The sequence below is a fragment of the Thermobia domestica genome, chromosome 16 (genome assembly GCF_964235325.1).
Source record: "Thermobia domestica chromosome 16, izTheDome1.hap1.1, whole genome shotgun sequence".
Taxonomy (NCBI): Eukaryota; Metazoa; Arthropoda; class Insecta; order Zygentoma; family Lepismatidae; genus Thermobia; species Thermobia domestica.
In genome coordinates this window covers 175,255,335-175,266,757 of record NC_137469.1, presented here as the reverse complement: position 1 = coordinate 175,266,757, position 11,423 = coordinate 175,255,335, and the positions used below count along the sequence as shown (strand labels likewise).

General features: G+C 38.4%; 1 protein-coding gene across 6 annotated transcripts in view; it reads left to right on the top strand.

Moving 5' to 3' along the window:
- Window positions 1-11,423, top strand: part of Rbcn-3B (WD repeat-containing protein Rbcn-3B) — a 334,889-nt gene that overhangs the window by 246,560 nt on the left and 76,906 nt on the right. For all 6 annotated transcript variants that reach the window (XM_081743283.1, XM_081743279.1, XM_081743282.1 and 3 more), the window contains 2 exons: window positions 3,574-3,796; window positions 7,836-8,097. In XM_081743283.1, coding sequence (XP_081599409.1) covers window positions 3,574-3,796; window positions 7,836-8,097 — 485 coding nt within the window. The remainder of the gene's footprint in view (window positions 1-3,573; window positions 3,797-7,835; window positions 8,098-11,423) is intronic.

Here is an 11,423-nt window from a genome sequence, read left to right as displayed (position 1 = left end):
AATGAAGAGAGGAAACGGGAGAACCGCGAGAGAACCCACGCACACGGTGTTTATCTACCTCAAAGTTCACTTGGCGTGAGCGGGAATCGAACCAAGGACCTCCATGCATGAGAGGTGAACGCTCTACCACTGAGCCACCGCGGCCCTAATTTGACATACAGTATAATCCGTGGTTTATTATGTCCTTGAAAACCTAACAAACACCTAAAGAAAACATCGGGTTTCTGAAGGAATTAATCACTGAGCTTTAACTATATGGAAGATCAAAGGAAAACCATTTTGTCGTGAACAGAAGATAATGATATCATTTATTTGTTGGAAAAATAGCACACTTCAGTACAGCGGCACAAATCTATCTTCAACATTGGGGGGACACGTAAGATCTTTTTTGTTAAGCGATGCTCAAAATATTTGTGAAGTTGAAAAACAATTTTGTGAAGATTCAGGGAGCAGAGTTGTCTTCAACATTGGGAGGCGGGCAGATTTGAGGCTTATTTTGGGGGGACATCAATTTCATCTAACTTTCCTTTGTGGTAATCGGACACAAGTCATCACATTTTTTCCCAAAAAGCACATTTCAAATCGGATTATTGGGGGGACAGTCCCCCCAGTTCCAAGATTGGAGGGACATGTCCCCCTCATCCCCCCTGGGATTTGCGCCAGTGCTTCGATAATAAATTATGATTGCAGATGCATCGCAATTTGCAGTACGGTTTTTCGTTTGTATCGCATTTCTAAGATTTAGTGTCGCAAACTGCGATGCAATATCGCTTAAATAAAACGCATAAATCCAGTGTGAATCATTTATCTTGAAACGCCCTTATAAATTATAAACTGATAATCAAAAAACGCTAATATTTTATCCATGAAAATACGACAATGGGACATTATTCCACATACTGAAGTATGACCAGATTAACAATGTTGCCAACCCTACATAAAGTTTATATTTTTTAAAACGGCACTGCGGCAGATAATTACAAATTTCAAATCTACATCTTAAACGAAAACTTAAAATACATCATTTATTATTCAGTATTATAAACTGAGGACCCTATAATATCTCAAGCATCCAAACTTAGAGGACTTTACAGCAGTAATAACACAACTAAGATCTACGAGGAAATGCATGCCCAAAGTTCCTTAGTGTCAAATACTGTGATCATGATATGACGTATTTTGAATAAATACGGCAAATTATGGATGCGTTAACATATCAAGTAATACTTTTGATAAAGTGGATACTTTCAAATATCTAGGATCAACATTAACAGCCAAAAACCATATTCACGAAGAAAGTAAATGTCGACTAAAATCAGGGAATTCGTGTTATTATTCAGTTCAAAATCTCTTGTCACGAATTCTGTCGAGGAATTTGAAGTTTGACATGGTCGCTTACTTCAAGGGAAGAACGTAGACTCAAGTTATTTGAGAACAAGATTCTGAAACGAATATTCGGACCCAAGAGAACGGGAATGGGGAATGGCGGAAACTTCATAACTTGGAACTACATAATTTATACGGTTTACTAAACATTTTGAAGGTCATGAAATCTAGGAGGCTCAAGTGGGCAGGTCATGTAGCCAGGATGGAAGAAAGTAGAAACGCTTTCAAAGTCTTAACTGAAAAACCAGTCGGGAAATGACGATTAGGAAGACCTAGGCGCAGATGGGAGGACTATCACTGCGCATCTGAGTTTAGTGATGAATCTCGCAGAAATAGGAATGCAAAGTAGAAACTGGATCCAGTTGGCTAAGGATAGAAGTCAGTGGAAAGCATTTGTGAACGCGGCATTGAACTTCCGGGTTCCATAGGCCATAGAGTTAGTTAGTTAGTTAGGAGCAAAGTTGAAGAGATTGATTTCTTTTTTCTAAGTGGTTTTACTGCGAAAAATTCTTTAAATAAATATATACAATCACGTAGATAGCTTACAATATACGTAAAGATCATAATATTCTTTATATCTATTTGATATCACCGAAGATATGAATTATATGTGTGAAATTGGCAATGCTGCTTAAAGTTCCCACTTTGCACTTTTTTTTATTTACAATACCTGTATGTATACCAAACATGAAACAAAACCTAACAACATTATAAACAAAATATCAGTGATGGATGTAACATGTACTTTCGTTATTATTCTTAGCTTATCGTAAATTATGAGAAATGGTAAACGAGAATTTTAAGATTGATTCAAAAAATTGCATCAAAAGATTGCGATCTTGGCTAATAATTAGTTTTTGGATCAGAGTCCACAAAATTTTTGAACGGCCCCTAAATCGAGTTTTCGTATTTTCTACGGAATAAGAACATCATGCTGAGTTTAGTGATAGTTTGAGTTTGGCTACACTGTATGTAGTTCTCCAGATGACCAGATGAACTCAGTCAAGCCTACAAGAAAATTTTTGATTGAAATATATTAGATCTTTTGATTTAAAAAAGCGTGCTTTTAAAGAAATATATGTAATAGGTTATACAACAGTTTATTTATGCATATCTTTCCCTTCAACTTTTTTTTTCCAACAAGAATTTATGTAGTTTGTATCGTATCCAAACATTGAAAGAGCAAGTATGGAATGAAACGTCAAAATTAATGGTTACAAATATACTGGTAAAACGAAAGATAACCGAAAGAAGTGTAACTTTAATTCAACACATAATAATAATAAGGTAAGTCTGCAATAAAAAACATTTGGTTCAGTGGTTAGCTTGCTTGGTTTCAAAATCCAAGGACCTGAGATTGAATCCCGTGTATTGCTTTAGTACGCATTAATGATAAGATTGCGTCAAATCTGTCTCTTGAAAATTTAATTTTTGTAATCTATAGTTGTAATACTTGTATATGAAATTTAATTAGAGAATTTTAAAATTATGCATTAGAATAATTAAACTTCAAAAGGATAGGCACATTTCAATAGAGTCAAATAAGAAATTAGCAAAATCAAGTCCTTAAAAATCGCGCTTATTTCACGGGAAAAGTACATATACGTGACTAATGATACATGACTTCCTAGATCTCTTGTTCCAGTACTTCTCATAGTTGATTTAATGATTTTATAATACGGTTAGTTGCGTGGAAAATTTTATTTTAAAATGTAAACGTAGCAAATCAAATGAAAACAAATTACATATAATTATAATGAACACAGGTATAAAAAAAAAAAAGTCAAAAGATTCAAAGCTCCAAGTTACCTCAAATTTCGTTTAAGATTGTTTTAGAGTTGATAATTTTCTTTGTTTTGCACATTTGACAGCATGTTTGTTACGTTTTTTAGACATTTTATTGCTTTTGCTTTTGCAGTAGATGTTCAAAAGACAACTTACACTAATCTATCATGCCAATATCTATAATATATTCATGCCCATTTTCGCATGCGTCCCAGAACCAAGAATCTCCTCGTCTCAAATTTATCAACAGTGCTTCGTAAGGCAACATTTACTTATTATATTTATTTATTATTTAAACGATATATGTATATTTATATAGAGTTTTAAAGATAGAAAAAAATTCAATTTATCTCAAGTATATGCTTTGATGTAACCCATTACAGGAACATTCTTGCATTTCAGACAGAGTACGAAATCTGCTATGACGTGGTCTTCAAGTCGGGCAGAAGAAGAGAACGAAGATGCATTCACCGCACAACAAGCGCAGATCAAACAGGGTTGGAGCCTTCTGGCGACTTTACACTGTGTTTTACTCCCAGACAAAGTTACTCAAGCGGGGTCAAGAACATTCAAGCGACCTCAGGTCGAAATGATGGCGAGACGCTGGCAAGATCGTTGCTTGGAGGTATAAATTTTTGTATTTTATGTAAGAGTATCCTCTTTTATTCTCACGATGTTTAAGTTACACAAAATATTTAGAATGCTTTAGTTGTAATTATTAGGAAGATTAGGTTAGAATTCCCTGCTGATAAAATAAAAAGTTCCAGACCAATATATAGTGAGATTGAAAATAATAATAATACTCAGTGTTTGTCTGGTTGAATGGCTGAACATCGACAAGTCTAAAAGTCTGTGGCTGATAAGGGAGCGGACTGGGTAGCGTACCGGCATAGTAAGCCGGAGACCCAGGTTCGATTCTCAGTGTAGACTCATTTTTCATTCATTCTGGGGGCGCGGTGGCTCAGTGGTAGAGTGTTCACCTCCAGTGCTTGGGGTCCCTGGTTCGATCCCAGCTCGCGCCGTGTGAACTTTGTGGTGGACAAACACCGTGCTCGTGGGTTTTCTCGGGGTTCTCTCGTTTCCTCCCACTTTCTTCATTTCACTCATCTCTCATCGTCACCGTCTCCTTTAGCCTAATCGGCATAACCGTGGGTTCGTAAAACTTTATTATTTCATTTCATTTTTCATTTCATTTCATTTTTCATTCTGAATTTTTTTTTAAAAAAACTTTTGTTTCTATTTTAATCTATAACAAACTGTTGTTCGTGGAGGACCGTATTCCATCTCTCATGAATTATATGCATTTCGGATTTCAAGTGAACATATAAATCTTCGTCTCACATAGGCTCCTTGGTGCTGCGAAGAGACATTAGACTCAACTATGCATTAAAGAGCAAGGATGACAATTGTTTCATGTAAGAATTAATAGATAAATAAATAAATAATGAAAAAAGGTTATACAATAGACGAAGTACATTAGTCCAACTGTACGTAATGTAATAATATTAATTGCAGTTGTAACATAATTGGTACGTACTGTACTACGTGTAAGTTTGAAAGCAGTTAGTACGCTTTGCCCACCTCCACCATAAGGAGCCACTGTCAAATTTGACATAAGAGAATTCGTTTGATAAGCCTAGTTCCCATTCCAATTCTGCATAATGCTGAAATCGGGATTTGATGGCGATGATGATGATGGTGGTGATGACATACTACTCTTAATATTAATTCAGATTTGCTTAGTGGTGAACAAACACCGTGCTTGTGGGTTTTCTCGGATTCTCCCGTTTCCTCGCACTTTCTTCATTCCATAATTTCATTCATTTCTCATAATCACCGTCACCTTTAGCCTAACCGGCATAAACGTGGGACGTAAAACTCAAAGATTTCATTTCATTTCATTTTTAGATTTGCTTAATATAGTATGCTTGAGAGTATCAATTACGGTAAAACTAATTTTTCCTACTGCAGATTACAAAATTTTCCTGATGATACTATGTACAGCGAACTACTACACTATTGTTGTACGAGTATCAGGCTCAATGAACCTCTGCCGAAAATTGAGGGGCGCAAAGCAATCCAAAAATGGTCCCATGCCAAAAATTTGATCTGGGTGCATAAATCCCTCCCGATTCTTTTTGTTTCTTTCTTTGAAGTGACAGTAGTCCAACGCAACCGCACAGTCACAGGTATTGTTTTGCCATCGTCCAATAATATTTTTAAATCTTACTATATCTAACCAAACAAATTTAAAATATGGGTTTTGGTTCTGGCATTATAAGATCCAGAAACGTTGCTTCGAATTTGTGATGTGGTTTTAACCAATGACTTTCTTAATAATATATTTAGAAATATTAGGTGTTTAGGTAACCCTGAAACAGCATAATCCTGATCCTTGACATCTCTTACAACATTCTTTATTCTGATGTCAGTAGTCTTGTATGCTATACCAATGTATCAATCTTTATTTATGAACTCCCTCATGAATAGACTTCCTAATAAATATTTGTTAAAATCCGTGAAGTATTTCTCGATATTTATAGGAAATTTGTAGCTAGCTTGTAGATGTTTATTCGCTGCTTTTTTCAAATTAAGTTACAATTCTGGCCTAAACGAAAACCCATTCCTGCATTTTGAAAATGCGAATCAGTTTTCCTATTTCAAGACAGTTAATGAATAGTTTAAAATTTTGGTTTTCCAATTCAGAGAAAATCTAATTTTATTCACACGAAATCTTGCAAACTGTTCAGATATATTTGGAGAATAGGATTAATGACGAATGTGCGATACACTACATATTCATACTCCCCTGAATGAAGGCTAGAAGTTGCTTGTTTTTTGTACTAAAATGCTACTTGTCTATTTTTTATGATGAGTATGAACACGTGCTGGACTTTTCCTCTAACCTCTACGTCTACAGAGCGGCACATAACTGTTATTTTGTTCACCTCTTCTCCGCGATAATCATGTGTCAGGGATGATCGAGAAAGGGGAAAGCATGAATATAGACCTGCCTCCTGCAAATAATACTTTTGATAAAGTGGATACTTTCAAATATTTAGGATCAATATTAACAGACGAAAATCATATTCACGAAGAAATTAAATGTCGACTAAAAGCAGGGAATTCGTGTTACTATTCGGTTCAAAATCTCTTGTTGTCGCGAATTCTGTTGAAGAATTTGAAGCTTAAAATATATAAAACGATAATCATGCCTGTTGTTCTGTATGGTTGCGAAACATGGTCACTTACTCTGAGAGAAGAACATAGACTGAAAGTATTTGAGAACAAAATCCTGAGACGAATAATCGGACCCAAGAGGAACGGGAATGGGGAATGGCGGAAACTTCATAACGAAGAACTACATAATTTATACGGTTTACCCAACATTGTTAGGGTCGTCAAGTCTAGGAGGCTTAGGTGGGCAGATCATGTAGCTAGAATGGAAGAAAGTAGAAACGTTTTCAAAGTCTTGACTGGAAGACCAATCGGAAAACGACCATTAGGAAGACCTAGGCGGAGATGGGAGGACAATATTAAGATGGATCTCGCAGAGATAGGAATACAAAGTAGAAACTGGATGCAATTAGCTAAGGATAGAAGTCAGTGGAGAGCTTTTGTGAACGCGGCATTGAACCTCCAGGTTCCATAGGCCATAGAGTTAGTTAGTTAGCCTCCTGCAATTGTATGCTTGGTGTTCGTCCGCTCATATTAAAAGCCACGATGGCTATAGACCCAATTTTGGTATCGACCTGTCAACCGAAGCAGTCTGAACGATTCTTCTATCGAAGCGCTTCCCACAGTTTTGTTTGGGCACGTTTGGTGTGAGAAGCATCTGTCTCCTATCTTCTAAGCTACTTGGGATCACCGACATGTCAATCAACGCAAGCGACGATTCTGTGGAACAACAATCGGCCCTCTCGCATCCCGGCTACACACTCACGCTCAAAGTCACTTAATTGTAAAATAGGCGTTCGCTGGCATCATCCTTTATTGCAGATACAGAGCGATCAACATATAACGGACTCGCTCACTCCCGTATACCTGTCCTTTTGTCGACAGCGTTTAATCATTGGAAACAGTAGGACGAACGTGTCCTCCCTGATGGTCGGTATGCTCGGACTTCACACTATGATAAGTATTAATTCTGCAGACACACATTTTGTGGCGCAAATTTCTTTGAATCTAGATACTGGCGCGAACGATATGTACTGGATATTTTTAAACGCGTTTCAAGCAACATAAATTTATTTTTAGTAGGACAGGTTGAAGATGTAATTCCGAGAAATGGGAAAGAATGTGAACAGTTTAAATTCTAAGCAGAAGTGAAAAGTAATGTGACAACAATGTAAAGCCACTGTCACATTTATCTTTGAGAGATTCTGGTCTTACATATACGTGCTCGATATTTATATTCCAATTTATTATTATTATTTTGTTTATTATTACACTGAATACGAAAAGGGTTCCTACGGTTCATTCTTCACTTATACCTATTATTAAATATGTGATATGCGTCACAACTGTCTTTTTTTGTTACATATCTTATTAAAATATAACTAGTGGATTGCTAGAAACATGGATTATCTAGTTTCATTTTATTCATTTTTAGTGGCGTTAAGATATTTAGCAGGAGCATTACTATTGTCGTATTTTTCCAACAGGTTCGAGAAGCTGCTCAGGCGTTGTTGTTAGCAGAGCTCGGTCGTCTTGGGACGAAAGGACGAAAGGCGTTAGTAGACAGCTGGGCAGCTTATCTACCGTCCTACTCTGAACCATTCCCTGGCCCTTCTGGAGCACAGCAGCAACCTCAACCTCAACAACAACAACAACAACAACAGGGCGAATGGGGATCTCCTGTGTCCAGAGGAGATGTCCTTCAACATGAGCACGAAGAGGAAGAAGAAGAAGAGGAAGGAGTAGAGGGTAAGTTGGCGAAATTCATTTTAATGTATGTATAATGTGTTCCTCCAAGCTACATCAAACCGAATTTTCAGTAGTTTGGTTCGCCGAAACTCCTATATATACGAATTGAAGTCCCAAAGCAAAGGAACTTTTGAGAAAAGGTATATTTATTCTAATGATAGAAAACTGAAACACATTATTTTTCTACATAATCTCCCTGCACTTTAACGCTCTTTTCGCAACGTTTCAAAAGTGTTTTGATTTCGTCGGAAAACAAGTTTTTCGCTTTCACCTGCAACCAATTTTACACAGCATCAATGACTAGCTCATGATTGACATTTAAGTTTCCTAACTTCTAGCGATAATGGGTGTTCCCAAACCATGCTCGCAGCCTTCCTTTCCGGTTCGCGATGATATACCCAAGTTTCATCTACAGTAATGATTTGCTGAAAGATCCATCTCCCTCGCGACGGCAAATGTTTATGAGATATGTCCAACCTTTGTGCCTTACGGTGTGCTGACAATTCTTTCGGGATCCATTCTACACACACTTTCCGGTTGGGTTTAACACCTTCCGCAAACAAAAAGCGAATCACTGACCTCATTTCCTCCGTGGTGCAGATGGACAACGGAGCTGTCATTTTTAATGGTCTGCTAAACTGCAACGACTAACGCGGGAATAAGAGTGACACGCTGCATAGAAGTGTTGCAGACGACACTGATTTAGCGCTGGATACTAGCAGTGTTACCAAACTCTAGTGTGAGAGAAATTGCACAAGTTCCTTTACTTTTTGATTTCCCCGTATTTACCTTGTCTGTTCGCCCATCCGAAAGACGAAAACCTCAGGAACTACTTGATGGGTCACCATTAATTGTGACGAGGATGTAGAAAGTGAACTGTTACGAATTGAGTTTGTTAGTGGAGGTGATTGGTCCTCCGCAAGCAGGAGAAATTTACCATTTCTTGCCTTAACATTGATCACTATACAGCTAAAAACCTCGATAACAACAACCTGTCTCCAACAATCTCTTAAGCTTTAGAAAAATACGTTGCTTGGGATCGAACTACATACTTCTTGCATCGGAGTGATAAAAGTACATTGGGAAAGAAGAAAGTACAAAAAAATTAATTTAAAGAAGATTGCTCTAGTTTTTATTTATTTATTTTTGCAAGTAGGTAGATGCTAGCTATAATCGCGAAAACGGACAGGAATTCTTCTAGTACTAAAAGTATGCACGGTCTAAACAAAGTTACTTTCTTTCTTTATTTATTTTTGCCTGGGAATCAGAAAGAACTTACAGCGTAAATTCGCAAAGAATGAAACAGTAGTAAGGCATTCATACGATTGAAATATAACTTTGTGCTAGTTTACAGTTTCGCCCAGCACAAAGGCTATGTTAAACATGGATCTAAAGCTTTACTTAAAACTGAACACACAAACTCCCACCTACAAATCGAATCTGGTCTTCCGCACCAAAGGTATTTTAACCATATATCTACGAATAAAATACGAAATAATACTTACAGTAGCAATCATTTGTCAAGATTTGTCATTGTAATTTTCAGTGGTGAATGCAAGTAGAGTGGGGACACTTGGGCGAGTTTTTTTTCCTACTGCGCATGCGCAAACCCTTGACGCTGATTGGCTGGCGCAGGTCACGTGACCCCGCCCCCTTGGCCACGCCCCCTGACGCTGATTGGCTGACCACGCCCCCTTGACGCTGATTGGTCGGTGTAGGCCACGCCCCCCGGCCACGCCCCTTGACGCTGATTGGCTGGCGTTGGCCACGCCCCCTGAAGCTGATTGGCTGGCACGGTTACACCCCTTGACGCTGATCGGTCACGCTCTTTTACGACCTCCTATCTACCGCACCGACTGGCTGGCGCGGGACTCCCGCCGATTGGCTGGCGCGGGACCTCGCCCCCTTGACGCCGATTGGCTGGCGCAGGAGCCTCCCGCCCCGTTCACGCCGATTGGCTGGTACCGACCCCTCCCCGGCTCCGCCCACCGTTCAACCACAGTCTTTTAGGAGTGCCGCGCTGATTGGTCGGTGCCGGGCCCAGCGTACATGCCACATACCATAGCACGTAATACATAAGATTCGTTCCCTTTTATGAGCACTTTACGAACACATAGCAGAGCAGATATCACATTCTTCATCTGCCTATTTAACATAGCACATATAACATAAGACTATCTAACATAGCAGGGGTGCACTCATTCCCTTTTATGAGCACTTTACGAACACATAACATAGCACATATAACATGAGACTATATAGCATAGCAGGGGTGCACTCGTTCCCTTTTATGAGCACTTTTTTTCAACATAGCAGAGAATAATGGGGGAGTATTCGCCCTCCATTTTGAGACCAATTTTTGACCTACTGCGCATATGCGCAGAAACATAAAATAAGACATAACACCCCCGTTCTCTTTTACGAGCACTTTATAGCAACATAATAGAGCAGACTGCAGATTGTTCCAGTTCAGGAGCAGACTACGGCTATGCGCAGAAACATAAAATAAGAAGCAGAGAATAATGGGGGAGTATTCGCCCTCCATTTTGAGACAAATTTTTGACCTACTGCGCATATGCGCAAAACTGTTCCAATTCCGCCGTTAAAAAAAAATAACAACACACACAGCAGACCGCAGACTGTTCCAGTTCAGGAGCAGATTACGGCTATGCGCAGAAACATAAAATAAGACATAACACCACCGTTTTCTCTTACGAGCACTTTATAGCAACATAATAGAGCAGAGAATAAAAAAAGATAACAACACACACACATACACACAGCAGATCGCAGATTGTTCCAGTTTAGGAGCAGATTACGGCTATGCGCAGAAACATAAAATAAGATATAACACCCCCGTTTTCTCTTACGAGCACTTTATAACAACATAATAGACCAGAGAATAAAAAAATAACACAAACACACACACACACACACACTTGATTGCTTATGCGCAGTAAAATTAAATTTCCAATTAATTACACATTGCACGCATGCGCAGAAAAATTACACTAGACTACAGACTGTCCCAGTTGCAGTGCTGGTCCCTGCTCAATAGAGCAGACTACGTGCAACAAGCAGGTCATAAAAGACTATGACCTATTTTTCATCACCTAAATAACATAGTATACACCCACACTTGGTTGCGTATACCAAATCCGATTTAGTACAAATAACACGCATGCGCAGAAACATTTACATTTCCGATTCGACCATGCTGGTAAAGAATACCACACCTATTTCTACCAGGGTCTTATAGTTTATGTGGGATACGCCCTTTCTATGACAATTTTAACCGATTTGGATGAAACTCGGTATATGAGGGT